The sequence below is a fragment of the Amblyomma maculatum genome, chromosome 3 (genome assembly GCF_055883805.1).
Source record: "Amblyomma maculatum isolate TAMU_Amacu chromosome 3, ASM5588380v1, whole genome shotgun sequence".
NCBI lineage: Eukaryota > Metazoa > Arthropoda > Arachnida > Ixodida > Ixodidae > Amblyomma > Amblyomma maculatum.
In genome coordinates, this window is record NC_139346.1 from 209,401,105 (window position 1) to 209,418,791 (window position 17,687).

A 17,687-nucleotide genomic window follows, 5' to 3' on the forward strand; every position below is an offset into this window, starting at 1 on the left:
CCTTCGCTGATGACAGATCACGGCGAGAAAAGAACACGTGCTTAGTGCGATTCAAGCGCTGCTGAGCAACCTGTGGTCGAGGGTCCACTCTACGCAGATAAGGCTGCCGGCATTCTTTGAAAAGCCGAATCGGATTTTCTAAGTTCGGAGAGCCCATATCCGCTTTTAGTTATATTAAAATGCTGTTACAGCATATAAGTTTGTTTTCGGCGAACATAAAAAAAAAGCTCGTTCAACGCATGATATTCATTGCGTATTCCTCATCGTCCAGCAGCGTGGACCCAGCGGGCACCAAGGCCCAGCAGCGTGCGGCAGCGTGCCTCTGTCGAGCGCCTCTCGCCACCAGCCAAGAGGGCCGGATCGCACCACGTAGCCCGGAGACTGCAGTTCGACATGTCGCCGCAGGGTCGCGAGCCACCGCGGCGCCGTGTGCGGTCGCTGTCCCGGCGGGCGCGGTTCCCCTCAGTCGAGGTTGTCTGTATACCGCAGGAACCTCGACGAGATGACCTGCAGGACGACGAGGATGCTGAACGCGACCGGCTGGAGCCGCACTGGAACAGCTACGCCGCCTACGACCTGGCCCGTCAGACCGTCGACATAAGCATCTTCCGCAGAGCTCACGAATTTGGTGCGTCCCATCACCATTTGCAGTCGTTTACTTTTGCAGCAAAAGGGAGCCGCGACCCGACTTTCCCTCCAGAGGTGCGATATAAAGTACTCACGGTTGCACCTTGCGACAAGGGACACAACCGCTCGAGCGCGCTTCTCACGTCTGTTTACGCACACTGTTTTCGCCCCTCTTTACCCGTTGTTGAAAATAAAAGTTTGTGCACTTGTCGAAATATCCGGAGCCGAAGTCGCTTTGAGGCGTAAAGCCGTATAAACCAAACCAAAGCGAAAAACCAGCTCGCATGAATGGCCCAGCCGCTAGGCTCGACGTCAGCATAGACGAGGGCTGTTTGCGCCTGCCGCCGATATTTAGCCTTGAAGCCTTGAAGGCTTGAAGGCCCGCACGGGAACGCTTCCGGTCACGGTGCTCCGGTTCCTATCCCTAGCTGCGTGCCGTGGAGACAGAAAGTTTAGGAGAGTGCGGCTCACGTTCGATGCCATATTCGGCCATTTGTTATTCACAGTTTGCGAACGATGTTTGCTTGAAACTGCCAACAGCTGGCGATAAAAGAATTTCATGCTTAACAGGGAACTGCAAGAACTGCCCGTCCTTCACCATCACTAAACAGTTTTTCCATCAAAAGCTGCTTAGATTTATTTTGACCTTATTTTTGGCGCATCATAGCCGCAAAGTAACTTGTGTGCTATGAAACGAGCGCAAAGGTCATTTAAAGTGGAGCGCACTGCTTTAGTTTTTACTGTGTACTTGTTAACGCTTCTTGTAGTGCTACTGGGGAGTTACAGTGCAGCGGTACAGCAGTGCAGGTTAATTAGGCTCTGCGTGAACTAATTATTAATGCAGCTTTTATTTTTTTATTTCACTTCTCATATTTCAGACTCTGATACTGACTCATCGTTCTCCTTATCAACCGAGTAAGTGATCGAATGCACTTTGATACTGAAGTTTAATTTGTGCTGTATACCAGCCCTTCGAATTTAGTGCTAAGTGGCGCCAGTGTCGCTGAGGGCTCGAGCGCTGATTGGTGTGTGCGACGTCGTGTGACCGCGTGACCACGTGACATGGCCGATTTGGCAAGTTTTCTGTGAGGTGGCAGGTGATAGGCTGTCCGCTGATTAGTCAGTGTGGTGTGGGACGGCGCACGTCCACATGACATGACCGAGAGCTGACTGGTAGCCAGGATGTGCGATGTCATAAAACAACATGAAAGGGAAGAGTTAGCAGGTGTGCTAGCAGTTTTCAGATGAGCTGATCGTATGACATATATAACCGAGAGCGATAGTGGTAGACTGTATCCACAACCTACCTCATTAAGTGCTTAAAATACAAAAGCAATAAAACTACAACGAACGCGTCAGGCAGCAACGCTGTTTCTAATGCCGTAAAGGCGACTTTAACGTCCTTATAATTTTCTGCATTAATCTAAACTCCCAGATATTTGTACTGACGTTCGGTATTGATGCTGTTCCAGTTTCGCTAGCATTAAATCTATGTAGCCCGGTTTTGGAGGGGAAGCTCCACTACGTCATGCTTCGCCAGAGTAATCGGACATGATAATTATGATAATTTGACCTTCAGCCAGAGGAGCGCCGGAGGTGGTCATTGACTTCATACCACGTGACGCGTCACAGCTCCTCCCGCTGCCTTTCCCGCGCCGCGCGCCGTGACGAACCATGCGACTCGCTGCTTAGCCTGACGTTGGGCGTGCGTTTCTCCATGAAGGAGAGCCTTGCAGGGTCAACTTCGGCAGCCCCGACCGCGGTTACTTTGTGCCTCTCCTTAGACCTGCTTGAGCGACGAAATAAATGTTTTGCAATCCAATTCGTAAGCGACAGGCTGCTTCCGATCACCCGGTAGATGTGGTTCGCCTAGCTGCATCGCTAGAAAAGATGCGCGAGGCCAAGCATGCTATAGATCGCATGCTGAAACGGACGACCAACGTGAGGAGCGGCTCGCTAAGCGATGACTGCAAGATCAGGAACGGCTTCACCGGAGAGCATTGGCTGAAGCTGCTGCGTCGGCGACGACTTCCACCACACAGCCTCGACGGAGACTCCCGGTGCCTAGAATCTTACCAAACGAGCAAGCGAGCCAATATTGAAGCGACAACAGCAACTGCGGCCGATGGCTTACGCTCTTGACTTGCATAGTTCAACGGTGTGCTGGCTTTAGAACGGAAAAATGAACGGCACAGTTGGGGAACCTTATTGCGGTCCGTATATTTATAGGCTCGTGGGGAGAGAAGGTAAGCGTCTAACAAAAAAGAAGTAAATGAAGCACGTATATATATATATATATATATATGTATTGAAACAGTAGGAATAAAGTCAGTGAAACATGTAAATGATTGGTTACCTAATGAAGCGAATTCAGCTGAGGACAGAGCGTGTCCGAGAAAAAAAACTAGATAATTTGACCAAACTAGGTATCGATATAATTCGAGTGTGGCCCCACACGATGATGGCCTCTAAATTCGGATGGGCCACTTGCAAAATTCGATCTCGTAAGAATTTGAACAAAACTGTTGTATAACCTAATTTAAGTATGGTTAATTAAGTGGCGATCTTCAAAATTGGGATATGCCAACAACAGAATTTGGCCCTTGAATCCCCAAAATTTGAACGCGTCGGAATTTGACCAAAATCATTGTTTAACCTAATTCGAGTACCGCTAATTCACTAGTTATCCCAAATTTTATGGGACACATCCAAAATTTGGTCCCCTGGACCCTTGAAATTTTATTTCAAGGGTCCAGGGGACCAAATTTTGGATGTGTCCCATAAAATTTGGGATAACTAGTGAATTAGCGGTACTCGAATTAGGTTAAACAATGATTTTGGTCAAATTCCGACGCGTTCAAATTTTGGGGATTCAAGGGCCAAATTCTGTTGTTGGCATATCCCAATTTTATAGAAACCCAGTACTGAATGTACTGAAATGGCTATGGCGCACAAAAGGCCGCTATGGTTGGTTTTTCTGGACATAACAGGCTCATATCTGTATGCCGGGGATATAAATGGAATCAGGAAAAGCTGCCAAATGTAACAGACCTTTAAATGGCGGTATACAAGGAAATTAAGGGTAAATAAACTGTCAATGGATAAACAGTACAGAGAAGGTGAGCACAGAGAAGAGGCTGAAATAAGACAAGGGGTTCCCTTGCCGCCACCGTTGGTCATGATTCATGAACCAAAGATGGAAAGCATACTAGATTAGAGTAGAGCTGGTTTCGGACATCTCTCTCTCTCTCTATATATATATATATATATATATATATATATATATATATATATATATATATATATAGAGAGAGAGAGAGAGAGAGAGAGAGAGAGAGAGAGAGGCCACGCAGCTGGTTGAGTTTAACAAACGTGATAACGTCGGTTATAGCTCTCTCTCTCTCTCTCTCTCTCACGTGTGTGCGTGCGTGTGAGAGAGAGAGTGAGAGAGAGCTATAACCGACGTTATCCCGTTTGGTGTGTATGCAAGTCAATCCTGCCTTTCTGTTCTTCACTTTTGTTAAGCTGTGTGGCCTATCTTCTAGTATGATGCTTAGTTTGAAAGACTTTTATAGCTTTAAACAGTGCCTCCTGACTTTTCGGTCCCAGCCGAGTAACCAACCTTACTGGAATCGCATAGGAACCGCTTGCGCTTTAATCTTAGGAATCCTGTCCAGACCTCTCTTCCACTCCTACAGCAGGTTCCTCATTTGTACCTCTCCGTACGCCATCTTCAACGTAGCAGCGTCTGTTGGCCTAGAAACTACTCATTCATTTGCTTTGAAGTTTCTCCCCAAATATTGTTGCTGTCCTTGTTATGTGTGACTTTTTAGGAGGGGGAGGGAGACACTTAAGTTCCTCCTTTAAGGATGTAACCTTCGGTCCTTCGTACGTGTACATGAACGTAGCTGTTCACTAAATCACTTATTCTTTAGCCTGGACCTTTGTTATCTCGAGCATACTCATTAGCGTATACAGTCTTGAACTATAGCTTATTATGTAAAGACCAACCGGTATACATGTTATTTGCCCCCTCACGTTTGTCTTCTCTATTAACCATGATGAGATGATGCATGCGACTTAGGTTTAATTGTTTGTTGTTGCAGTGATCAGTGTGAAAACAGAGTTTCTATATATGGGCATTCATGTCTCCTATGAGGATGGTCTCTCTTCTATGACCTGAGTTAAACCAGCTTCTTCAATCTCGTGTGAAGATTCTCTACCGGTCCACAAATAAACATTATTTCCATGAGCTCTTTTTCAACACTGTGCATGGTTCCATAAATGTCCTTTACATCTTAATTTTGCAGCACCGTGTTGAATAAATATGTTATTCCTACCCTATTTATAGTCTTGCGTTGCTGTTGCACCTTTCCCAGACGTCATATTTTTATTATCGGCGCTTTTTTCGTATACTTCGGCGCCGCCGACATCTGTTGACCGGGAAAGCGTCTATTTGCCTTGCAGGTGTGCTCAGTCCCTTCAATAATTGGAAGTGGCGGAGAAACTTTACGAGGCCTATACGCTTTGCCATTCATAACCGTAACAATGTGTTAATATGGAAACACGGACCAGTGGGTGGTGCATACTATCCATATCATGAGCGTTTTGAAGACCCACAGCAGGCTGTGCTTTGTATCTGTCTGTACCAACGTTTCAATGCGAAAGCATTTTTTTTTTGCCTCATATACGGCGTGTACTGGCTCTGTCGGCAGAGTGTGTTGGCAGAGAATGCCATCAGAACATGCCCACACGAACTGTCAATCGCTTATAAGAAACTGGTTTTAGAGAAAGAAGGTAAAAGGTGCGAGTCCCCAAGCATAGTCATGGGTTCGAATTTTAGTAAAGGTCGTGGGTTCAAATATTGCCAAGGATTTGAGATCCAGTTGTGGGCTCGAGTCCCAAATAAGGTCGGGGGTTCAGGTATGGTCAATGGCTTGAGTTCCAGTAAAGGTCGGGTTCAAATATTACCAAGGGTTTGAGATCCAGTGAAAGTTGTGGGCTCGAGTCCCAAATAAGGTCGGGGGTTCAGGTATGGTCAAGGGCTTGAGTTCCAGTAAAGGTCGGGTTCAAATATTACCAAGGGTTTGAGATCCAGTGAAAGTTGTGGGCTCGAGTCCCAAATAAGGTCGGGGGCTCAGGCATGGTCAAGGGCTTGAGTTCCAGTAAAGGTCGTGGGTTCAAACATTGCCAAGGGTTAGAGATCCAGTGAAAGTTGTGGGCTCAAGTCCCAAATAAGGTCAGGGGTTCAGGTATGGTTAAGGGCTTGAGTTACAGTAAAGGTCGTGGATTCAAATATTGCCAAGGGTTTGAGATCCAGTGAAAGTTGTGGGCTCGAGTCCCAAATAAAGTTGGGGGTTCAGGTATGGTCAAGGGCTTGAGTTCCAGTAAAAGTCGTGGTTTCGTGTCCCAGGGAAAGCTGGGAATTCGAGTTCCTCACTCGGCAGCATTAAGAGAAATACTTTCGCATTACTGTATTTAAACAGACTAAAGTGCACCCCTGGAACTTTTCCACACTGATGGCCGAAAGGTTATGCGCTTACTCTCGGCCGAAATGGGCTTCCGTGACCCCATAGTTGCATCTAAGCATGTATAACTCACTAGAATCATCGATAATCTCGTGTGTTCTCGCAGCGGTTTTTGGGAGCGGCGGTCCACGTTCGAGCAGTGGCTGCTGGTGCTGTGCGCTTCAGTGGTTCTGTCGACCTGTGTGACACTTACCTACACCTTCTACTACGCTCGCGAGTATGGCAAAGGTGAGTTTCGTATGTAGGGGGCCAAAGCCAAATAATTGTCGCCTGTAATAGGTTGTACTGAGCTTGACAGAGTGTATAGGCTTTAGCGGACTCCGCGTACATGTGCGTGCGCCTAACAAGACATACTTCTTTCTCCCCTAGCCGAACGCCTGAAGCAAGTCGGCATAGAGTATTACGACTGCCAGACTCAGATGTGCAAAGACGCAGGTAATCACCTAGCATAAACAGCAAAGTTCTTTGAGCATATGGCACACAGCTGTAACAAAAAAGGCAAAGCTTCTATCATAACTCTATCAATAGCGGCACACATAATCATTCAGCTCGGTAAGACTGAAGCGGTTTGGGCTGCTTTGGCCGCTTCTGGCCTATCTCATGCTCTGCGCAATGATGCAGTCTTTCTGCCCGTTGAGTATGTGTCACAGCTGCTCTGCTCGTTGCGCAGATCTCCAATTCTCTTTTTGTGCATACGCCGTTGTACCTGCAGAACGACTCGTGATTATAGGCAGATTAATGACATCAGGGGGACAGACAAAAATTGTGTGCGCACCGGCTTTGTGCTCTCCACTGTGCTTTTTTTTAACCTAAAGGGCTAAATAACGTCGAAGCTATGTGTAATTAATTGGCACAGTCAACGACTGCGTGCGGCAACTGCGTGTGGCAACTTAACTGCAGCGTGCGTGCGTCCACAACCTGGCACAATCTTTGACCTTCGATTGCAGCAATCGAACTGAAGGACACGCTGAACCTGAACAAGGACCCGTGCAAGAATTTTTACGAGTACGTGTGCAGCCTATGGCCGAACCGTTATCCGGTTCCTGACGACATGGGTCACTACTCGGTCCAGGACTACGTGCGCGACGAAGTGGCCAAGAGGATATTCGGTACGCTTACGTTGTTCAAGATCACATACGCTATGAAGTCTTGTGAAGTACAAACGACGACATCAAAGTCACCATGGCACCTCCAGTCGTTCAAAACGCACATATCATACCAAATATCACTGCAAGTTTAAATGCACGGGGAGCGCGCGAAGGCTAACTTCGACGAACATTGCTTGTTCAGTTGGAATCGTTAGCGCCAAAACACATTAGCGACAAAACAGAATGGAATGGGCACATACGTCAAGATGTTCGCTTACTTGGCGCAACGTGGATCAAAAAAGAATATTACGGCGAGCTCATGCGCGTTATTGTTAGGCATGTTGGTGCTGCAAGAAACACTGGTGAATTGGAAGTAATATGGGCTAATAGGAATAATGTACATGTATATGGCCACTGTCCCTTTATATTTGTTTTGCACCAGTGTGCAGTGTTTTTCAAAAGTTGTCAGGTCGCTTTCTTAAATTTCAGCTTCCTAAGATATATTATAATTAAGGCAAGTGTATTGCGAGATACTTTTATGCACATGTTAAACAGAATTATCCAAGCTTCCTGATGCGTAGCCTTTCTGCGTTCTCACGAGTAGTTAAAACTTTCATAGAAAACTGTGGCCTGATTTTTTGAAAGTAATTGAGATTTGTGAGGCAGCTGGGGAATATTGCAATACTATTTTATGAACATACTAATAGAAACGGTCTGAGCTTCCGATGCGTCGCGAAGTTTTGCTTACGAAGACTGTAGCGCTTGCACCAAACCCAATGCGGTGCGTTTTTTTTTATTAATTGAGGCAATTATGTAATAGTGTAAGATATAATTTAATGGAAAATTGCGCTTATGAAGTTTGTACTGCGTTTACAACAAGTCATTCAGACTGCCATAAAAAAATCCGTTGGTGTGCGCTTTTGAAAATAAATAGCCAGAAACTGCAAGCCTGCTAAGACAAGATCTGCTTATATATTTATTGTTATACTAAAGAGAAAAACTCTGTTCAAAAACTTTTTGCCGAAATTTGTGCAAAATGTCTGGCATAGTCGCAAGCGTTTCGGTGCTGTAGACTTTTGTTTAGATTTAAGCGTTTTAGACAGCGTTAAAGCCGTTTCTTCTGTCCGTCGAAAGTTGTAGTGACAGAAAATAATCATTTGGTAATGTCATTTGAGGTCTTCACCTGCGACCCACAATCTGCCTGTTGACGCTTTACCCTCCAGACTGATACGCATTGTTTTTTTTTTTTTAATTGTCGCTCTTTGATTGTTAAAAAAATCACAGTAGATCTCGCAGTCGAGAGAAGATGTAAGCACAGTAAGCATTGGTGTCTTCGACTCACGGCGCTCGCGTAGTTTTCTTCTTACATTTGTGATGCCATACAGTCGGTTGGCCGCCACTCGTGCGCTCGGCTGGGATGAGCAAGACAAGAATGCGTGGCACCGCGCCGAAAGGCCGACGGTATGATTGCGGTGCAGCCCCATCATGCAATGCGCGGTAGCAGAGGTTGCAAGCCAACAACGCTGGCGACGCAGCGGAATTTGCTTGATGATGGCTAGAAACAATTGCTTCGATGAAGGGGAAGAGAAAAGAAAATTGTAAACCATTGTTGTAGACGAAAAGCCTCAAGTCGGCATTTAAAGGAATGCTCAATTTGATAGGCGCAACGATGTATTTATTCGCGTTACGCTAGAGTACTAGCTAGCCGACAACCGATATGCCTTCTGATTGCGTGAAAATTTGCAAGGTTTTTGTCCGTTCTTGACGCATGCAATAATGTCTAGTTAGAGGAACCGCCGAAACTGTCGGTTCACGAATTGACACATTTCCACGTACGTATGCGTTGACAGAAAGTACAGCGTGATAACATGGGTCTCTCAGCCGTCGCATAAGCTACATAAATGCAGCATTTCGTGAGCAAGCAAGCGCCCCCTGCGTTGCATACCGTCTCTACGAACGTCTGATTTAAGAACGTCATGTGCATTGTGTAAATAATCGCGAAGGTTTTTCTCGGTTAAACATATAGCTATGGTGCGTAAGCTCTCTTAAGCGTGGCTGCACATCAGCTTGACGCCTGCGCCGAAGCGTTGACGCACTCGTACCTGCACGCACCTCATCCATGGCGAGACTTAGCACCCAAGCGTCAGTGAAGCAGTCGTTAAACCTCCGCCTAGTCACGTGGTTAGTACATGTTTAAGAGCCCCAGGTAGACGAAATTTCCGGAGCACCTCGACACGGCGTCTCTCAAGATGAAATACGCAAGTGAATGACCTTGAACCCAGGTGACCTTAGGAGTTGCAGTATGAAGAGGTCGTAATTTCAGGATCCCTCTAGCAAGACGTATCTCGGCTCGAGGTCATATTTGCGGCGCCGCATCTTCCTTGGAAGTTACAGTGCGAATATTAGAGGTCGCGCTCTAAATCTGCAGATGTATCGCATTTGAATTACTGAAGCACTCGTTACTAATTGCACAAATTTTTAACTGCTGTCGTCGGCGTCGGCCGCCACTGAGGGTATACCCTCCGAGAGTTTAGCGAGTCTCAGGGCGAAAACACTGCAAGTGTTTCGCGCGATCGCCTGACGAATGTAGGGAGGTCTTATTCATGTCGTGTTTATCGGCACTTTGCGCACCAGCGCGGAGGCAGTGCTTTTCGGCCAAAGACATCAACGAAAAAGAAAGGCGTACCTTCTCATTCCTGGTTCGTCACATGTCTTCTCTGAAGGCGAGACGGTGGTGTCCACGGGGGAGGGAGACGTTTTGGCGCGTCTTTTTTTTTTTTTTTTTTTTAGCTTTGCAATCTTAATGCGAACTCGCTGCAGTAAATTTTAAGACTTTAAGCTGCAGATTGGGGTGCTTGGGTTTGAGTCCTACCGCAGTGGCCGCATTTAGATGAAGGCGAAACGCAAAAGGCGACCGTGTACTGTGTGATGTCAGAACACGTTAAATGTCTTCAGTTGGTCGAAGTTACTCAGTACCCTTAGGCTATGGCACATCTTTCTTTTTTATTTCAATCCCACCTTCCTCCCTTCCCTTGACTGTTTCTGCCCTGAATATTTTTCCCCCACTTTCTTGCAGCAACTCTTCGGAAGGGGCCACTGGACGTAGACCAGCGATTTGGAGATGAAATAACAGCAATGCGCCTGTTCTACAGCTGCTACAACCTCCGTGCGTACCACGTCTTCTATCCTGCCTAATGATTTACTAAGTACCTCTCCTGCACACGCATGGAGTTTTCGGAGTCGCGTACATGGAACAGCATTGGCAAAAACGGCAACTACGAGCAAGTGACAATATATGCAATGCGCGCATGAATATGTACAGAACGGTTTACTGCGCCGAGTTCAAGCTGGTATTACTGTTTGCCATCCCCACACGTATGCTTGCAGATGTACCAATTCTTTTCTATCAACGTTTCTTCAACGCCGGCCAGAGGAAGTAGGTAACGGAATTCATGAATTAAAATTAAAAGAGCCACACGCAGCCCCATTGGCACATAACGTGCCATCGTTACTTTGCATTTTCACTTTTTCTTGGCGATATTCGTGAGCGTGCACAGCTCAGCTTTTCTGAAGCCATGGCAGAGAGCACCCGTTAGAAAAGCCTTGTAATCAGTGAAGTACAGGTGCGGCCAACGGAGCACGCTTCTGGTGTTTGGGAAACGCAGCAACGGGCCATGGTAAGCGTTCGAGAGGTCCACTAAGCCCATCTAGTCCGCAAGGGATCTTTATTTTTTTTTTCTCATTCACGTAACTCTAAATAGTAAGCTGCGGCCGGCTTTAAAGCGAGAGCTTTACTACTCCTTCCAGAGTTTTGTCAAAACCGTGTGCGCTTGGTCTTGAAGAGGCGTAGCTTCGACGTCACAGTTACAGAACTGCTGCGTCACCCAGGCGGCTACAGCCGCGAAAACACAATATGTCTTCGCTTGTCTTTATAGTCGCGGAGGCTGCGGATCGCGAAGTTAAGGGGCCTCCCTACATCGGTGGACAAAGTTTCATTCAACTCAACTAAACTCTGTGCCGCCGCCACCGCCACTGCGCAGATCGTCGCCTTGCCGGGTCTATCACGTGGATTATTACAGTATTCGCCTCAGCCGGAGCCGGGAGCCTGCTCTACCGCTGCCGCCGTCTTGCTAAACGCGTTGTCAAAACTCCGGAAGAACGAGAGGGAAGATTGGCCAAACAACGACACAATGCAGCTGAACGTACCCGAAGAAGCATAGCCAAGCTAACCAAGCTAAACCAGACTTTAACCCAAGCTTTCGCTTTGTCTGCTTAGGTTTAGCCGAGTTAAACATTTGCGTATAATTTTTGTTTTTGATTGGTGGCGCCGTTTATTATGAGCTCTCCAGGCAGCTTTGCTTCGCCGCGCGTCTTTTAAACAGTCGTCTACTGATGAATATACCACACCCTATTGGAATGTGTTTGTTCTCAGGCGGCCGCCAGCACGAGGGCCTGCTGCCACTGACGCGCGTCATGCGCGGCCTGTCTCTGAGCGAGTGGCCGTACGAGCTGGGCGAGCGGCTGCCGCGGGCCCGTTTCGTGCTGCAGCGGCTGAGCGTCGACTACGGGCTGCCGTTCTTCGTGTCGCTGAACGCTGTGCCGGACCCGCGCGATGCGCGTGCCACCCTACTGGCCGTGGACCTGGGAGAGCCGCTGTTGCACGCAAATTTTGTGGTGTCCCGCGACGCCGACGAGTACCGAGCGCTGCTGCGCGTGCACGCCACCTACGTGCGCCGAACCATGGCGCTCATGGGCGCACATGACATGGCATCCACCGTCACGGCCGACGTGCATGACTATGAGTTCGCACTTGCCGAGGTAAGAGGCACGCGAGATCGCCGGAATTATTCGCGGTTCCCGATAAACGTAACGTTTCTGACGAACTTATAGTGCAGTCAATTAGGCGCACTCCATTTAGCGAGCCTCACAGAAGCACTCGGGTGAACAACAAATCTCCGCGGATATCGGCGCTAACTGCACGTTTGCGTCCGCATTGACGTTGTCGGGGCTTGCATGAAGAACTGTTGCTCGGTTAGATCTCATCGAGGTTTGGGTTTGATGATACCTGCACTAAAATTGTCTAGCAGAACGATCAGATCCTGGTTGCGATTGACCCGCACCAAGCTTTCAGAACATTCTGCGCATGCGTGCTAACTACAGCCATCACGGGGCCCCGCTGCCTGTACGAACACGTTTATGAGACAGTATTTATGCGCGTGTGTTAGCGCAGTTAGCGCATTTTTACATCTTTTCACACACACACACACACACACACACACACACACACACACACACACACACACACACACACACACACACACACACACACACACACACACACACACACACACACACACACACACACACACACACACACACACACACACACACACACACACGCACACACGCGCGCACACACACACACACACACACACACACACACACACACACACACACACACACACACACACACACACACACACACACACACACACACACACACACACACACACACACACATGTTGCATTCACCGGACGCGACTTGCGAGAAATCAGTAACATGCGGTTTCATTGACTACTCCAGTATTGCCAGCTTCCCGAAGAGAAGGCGTTCTAAATTCTGACCACCTATCGGCAGCGAAATTCAGCTGTATATTTGTTCTCTTCCAGCTGTCCAACTACCAGACGCTTAGGGAACTGACGGAGTTCAACAGCGATAACATTGTCACCCTCGATCAACTCCAGTCTGGGGCGACCTTGGTGAGCCTGTTTGCTGGCTTTGCCTCTGTGATCGGGAGCTCAAGGAGTACACTTCTTTACAGGGGCGTGAAAGCATTGACAACACCTCGCTTATTGAGCCGACAAAGGTAAAAATTTTAGTTTGCTAGGTGCTCGGATTTACACTGATAATAAGTTGGGATGCTGATGTTGGGAGGTATCTCTACATTTCATTTTGTAATCCCTCCTTTCCCCTTTGAAACGCGTGTATGTAGGTGAAAGCCGTTACATGTTGCCGGCCTTAATCTAGCCTTAATTCTCCAGGATTAATACAACCTCGTACGACGCTGCATTCAGGTTGCAGAGGTTTCATATGCGCCCACTCTTGTGCATGCGAATATATACGCAGGAAGATTATCTTGCAAAAGAAACAGAACGAAAGCGTCATCAACCGGCCTAGCGCGCACCCTCAGAAATTAAAACTATAACTATGCATTATAACTATGAAGCGATAACCATAAGACTATATCTGTAAAGGTATAAATTCAACTATAAAAGTAAATCACTCACATCCGTTGAAAAAGTTGTGCGAATCGACTAAATAGTGTGCATATCTCTCTCATAAAGCAAGCTCTCTCGCGAATTATGTACTATACACAAAGACCTGGTGCAGTCTTCTACTGTTGGATTTTCGTTTTGCATAATCTTACACTACATGAGTCATAAAAAAAAAATAAACCATTCGTTGGCTGTCACCAGAAAGCTTTGTTCTTGTGTTCCTGTTTTAAGCCCGATCACACATGGAAGTCTCTAACATGTCGAGTAACAAACTCTGTTATACCATGATCTCTTCCTGTCCCGAAGGTGTCTTGTTCATCGAATGACTGTCCGCAGGAACTGCTGGCGAGCATCGTGCGCCAGATCTACCAACGCAGCGGCGTGCCAACGCGGTACAACGAGGAGATACTGGTGTGGAACATCAGCACTTTCCATGTGCTCGACAAGTTCCTCGCATCGGAGAACCGGTACGCGTTGCGGGACTTGGTGCCCTTTACGGGGGAAGGCTAGCTTCCGACGAGCTGGGCAGTCGATTCAGAGCGTGGATGGAATTAAATACTTCAGGGTGCGAAAGTATGCCATGGCAGAGCTTCCTAGTAGGCTGACTACATGTAATGTGCATGCATTTGCAAAACCCAACCTTATCACGGGGCTGCTCCACGGAAACAGATTATGTTTAAGACTAGGAGGGAACTGTTGGAAGAACTGACAGGAGGACAGAATTGATAGTATTCATGGCGGCCCATACGTTAGCGACGGAGAATAACGTGCAGAATATCGCAATGCCAGATGTTAGCTGGTCTGACCAGGCCTGCCGACAGAAGCGCGCTGTTCATTTCGCGGAGCCCCCTACACCGATAATGAGTGTTGCGGTGGCTTGGAATGCCGGACTGATCAGGCGCATGCTGCTGAACTACTTGGGTTGGCGCGTGGTGGCTCTTCTGGGGCCGGCGACTACTGCTGAGATGCTGAACGCCCGGCACGCTTTCCACATGGCCAAGTTCGGTGCCGAAGACCAGCCGCAGCTGCTCTCCTTCTGCTTCGACCAGGCTGCCAAGATGCTGCCTGTGGCCGTGGGGCGCATGGCATTCCGGGCCACCGGAGCCGGGGACTCTGGACAGACGCAGGTGGGCTACCTATACTCGTTCGAGTAGTGATAATGATCGTGTAAGGACTCGCTGCGTTGAATGCTTGTGATGAAACTAGCAGTTTTGCTGTGTGGACACAAAGGTCGAGAAAATAAATCAGGACTTCCTAATGGGCGAGATCAAATTCCGTGAAATTCTGTCGGCTAATACAAACGAAAATATTGCACCTCACCAACCCCTTTTTTTTACCTTAATCCAGACACACATGGCTGAAAAAGGACCCTTACTCATTTTGAAACATGCTTTCTTACAACTGTGCGTTGGCCGAGCCCTTCATCGTATACCAGACAGCGTGTTATCACGAGGCAATTGAATAGGCTGATGTTGGTGCCTATTTCTTTCGTGATTACGAGTTTGAGATACGTGCGTTTTGTGTATCGGCTGCACAAACGGATCTCGGTGAGAATACATTTCATTAGCATATCATATCTTATCAAAGCGCGCTGCCATGTTGGCTGCCAGCGTGCCATTGCGTAATCTTTCGTTGCTCGACATGCTGGCGCTCCACACTAATAATTTATTATTTCATAATTATAGTTAGCGGAGAATAATTGCTCTGTGCGGTTTTATATTCTGCGCAGCGTGCTTTGGGTGACCTTCTTAACAAGTTGCCATGTCAATATATTACACTATGTGAATTTCGAATATATTTAAGAAAGCACCCCAACTATGAAAATGTATGCTTTTACCACCACCTAATTTCGACATATATGACGTTCACAGATTCGCAGTTATGCACTTCTTAGCGATTCATTTAACCGCCACAGGCGACGCGACAGTCTGTAGATTTCGAGTTCTGGGTAAAACAGAGCATATCGGATTCTTGTGAGCTGTGCGATGGTGCTTGATTAGCGAGAATCACTGGCTCGAGAACTGAGGGATTCCCTGTCGTTCCACACAGCGTCTCGTAGCACGCATGGTGGAGGAGATCAGGGCGTCCTTGCTGCTGCTGCTCAGAGGAAGTGACGTAAGCTGGCTCAACGAGCAGTCTAAGGAGGTCGCCATAAACAAGGTATGCGTCGCCGGTCGAATTCGACTGTCTCGATCCTTTAGCGCGAGCACACATGTCCCCTCGGAGAGAGAACTCGCGGATAAATCATGACCATCCTCGTAATTGCTATATGCTACGCTCGTTGTAGGGTAAATGTCTTTCCCCGAATCTAGGCTTATTGTAAGAATCTTCTCCTGCGACGTTATAACCTGTAATCAAGACTTTTGTCTGTGCTAGTTGGCTCATGGCTAAATGACCAAACAGTGTGAAACAAACAAGGACGAAGGAACACGCAGACACAGGACGGTCGCTGTTATGTTCACAGCTCTTCGGCAGGGTAGCCTTAAGTACACTAGCTGCGACTGCCCGCTTCACCAGTTTGGAGGAGGAGGAGGGGGACAAACTTTTATTTTATATTTTCTTATCTTCCTGAGTGGAGACCTCAGTCCAGGGCTCCATGTGCCGCCTCGATCCTGCAGGCCCGCCAGAACAGCTGTCGCTGGTCTGGTGGGTTGGTGCTAATGAAACGGTCTCAGGAAGGAATAAATGCATGTCAGTCCGTAAGTCTATTGGTCACTGCAATTCTCTCTGCCTGCTCGATTAGCCAGCGTTGTTCGGGCGGCTTCGTGCGGGACAAGGCATCTTCCCAAGAGGAGAGGGTGGAGTGAGTTATAGTTGGAATGCTGCCGGGTGGTTTTAGGCAAGTCCAAATAGAATTATATAATGTAGGTCGATGTTGTTGGTAGGTGGGACATTTTTCTGGGTAGCGGATGGGAATGCACCAGTTTGAAATGCAGGCTGTTATAAGGCAAGAGACCTTTCTTAGACCTCACGTTGCAGGCCCAACACACATGTACATCGGGAAAGAGTAGCATCTAATGCAAAATCTGGATCCTGGCATCTTTTGGCATTTCACAGACGCCCGTCCTGCGTTTGCGTGTTCCTTCGTCCTCGTTTGTTTCGCGCTGTTCTTTCGCCATTTGGTTAAAACGTATAGCTTGGCTGTTTGATGTGCTACACCTATAGGCTTGAACAAACCATTGTAGAACTGGTAGGCTAGGATGACTCGCCGCACGCACAGTGCTCAAGGAATGGCACTTATTTTGTTACCTGGGCTTAGCAGAAAGTAGAAAAAATTCACCTGATCAGTGATGACGTTTGCATTTAAGAAAGTGAGGCAGGCCGCAGCCTGCCTCACGTTCACAAGCTGTGAAAGCTTGTTACCGAGCATAGCCATCCGTTCGCGAGCTCACATCTCCAGCTGTCTTTGTACACCGTTTTGATTTGACGATCTGTACGGGATTCTGCCTTTGAAAATGACATCCTTGAAAACTGATGAAATTAAAACTACCTTCGTTGATAGCTCGGTAACCAGCATTTGTTCTGCCCGAGGTTGGACCAGAGCGTTGAAACAATGTTACTTCGTAGTATTGGTCAAACACTCTTTCTTTCTAACATTTCGGAAACGTTGAAAATAAGCGTTGGAACAATATTTCCTTACCTTTAATCGAATATTTCGACACCCGCACGCGCACACGCAGAGAGAGAGAGAGAAAGAGAGAGAGATACGCAGATGAGGAGCTCGTTCCGAAGGCCACTAACATGAAGAGAAACAAATTTTCTCGGGTTGATAAGTGTGAATATTGTAATCATAGTAATATTGCTACGTTAGGCTAGAAAGTAGAACAAAAAAAGTAATGCCACTTGAGCGATCCGAACCACGACCTCCAAGTTTCCCGTTCGATGCTCAACCAACTGAGTTACGGCGACGGCTCTTCAGTCCTCTACTTTCATAAGTGTTTTACTTTGCGTGTAACCTGTCCTTTAAAGCAGTGTTTCCTACTTCAAAGTATACGGTGCCTCGATACCTTTGCCCCCCCCCCCCCCTTGCTGGCCGAGGCACTCTGCTTTAAAATGTTCACCAGCGCCACCATCGTTTACAGAGAGGGACGCAGAGCGTTCCACGCACGAGAGTGGTGGTTGCAGTAACACATTTTGCGGGGAATTAGAATCCAAAGCCGGCACATGC

The 17,687-nt window shown here is 47.5% G+C and overlaps 1 protein-coding gene across 1 annotated transcript in view; it reads left to right on the forward strand.

The window, feature by feature from the left end:
- The first annotated feature begins 6,268 nt into the window (after positions 1 to 6,268).
- Positions 6,269 to 17,687, forward strand: part of LOC146197583 (neprilysin-1-like) — a 30,075-nt gene continuing 18,656 nt past the window's right edge. The window contains exons 1-9 of the mRNA XM_084599490.1: positions 6,269 to 6,383; positions 6,525 to 6,590; positions 7,103 to 7,264; positions 10,320 to 10,409; positions 11,676 to 12,061; positions 12,914 to 13,003; positions 13,856 to 13,986; positions 14,418 to 14,646; positions 15,569 to 15,679. Of these exons, the coding sequence (XP_084455616.1) occupies positions 6,575 to 6,590; positions 7,103 to 7,264; positions 10,320 to 10,409; positions 11,676 to 12,061; positions 12,914 to 13,003; positions 13,856 to 13,986; positions 14,418 to 14,646; positions 15,569 to 15,679 (1,215 nt within the window). The 5' untranslated portion in view covers positions 6,269 to 6,383; positions 6,525 to 6,574. The remainder of the gene's footprint in view (positions 6,384 to 6,524; positions 6,591 to 7,102; positions 7,265 to 10,319; positions 10,410 to 11,675; positions 12,062 to 12,913; positions 13,004 to 13,855; positions 13,987 to 14,417; positions 14,647 to 15,568; positions 15,680 to 17,687) is intronic.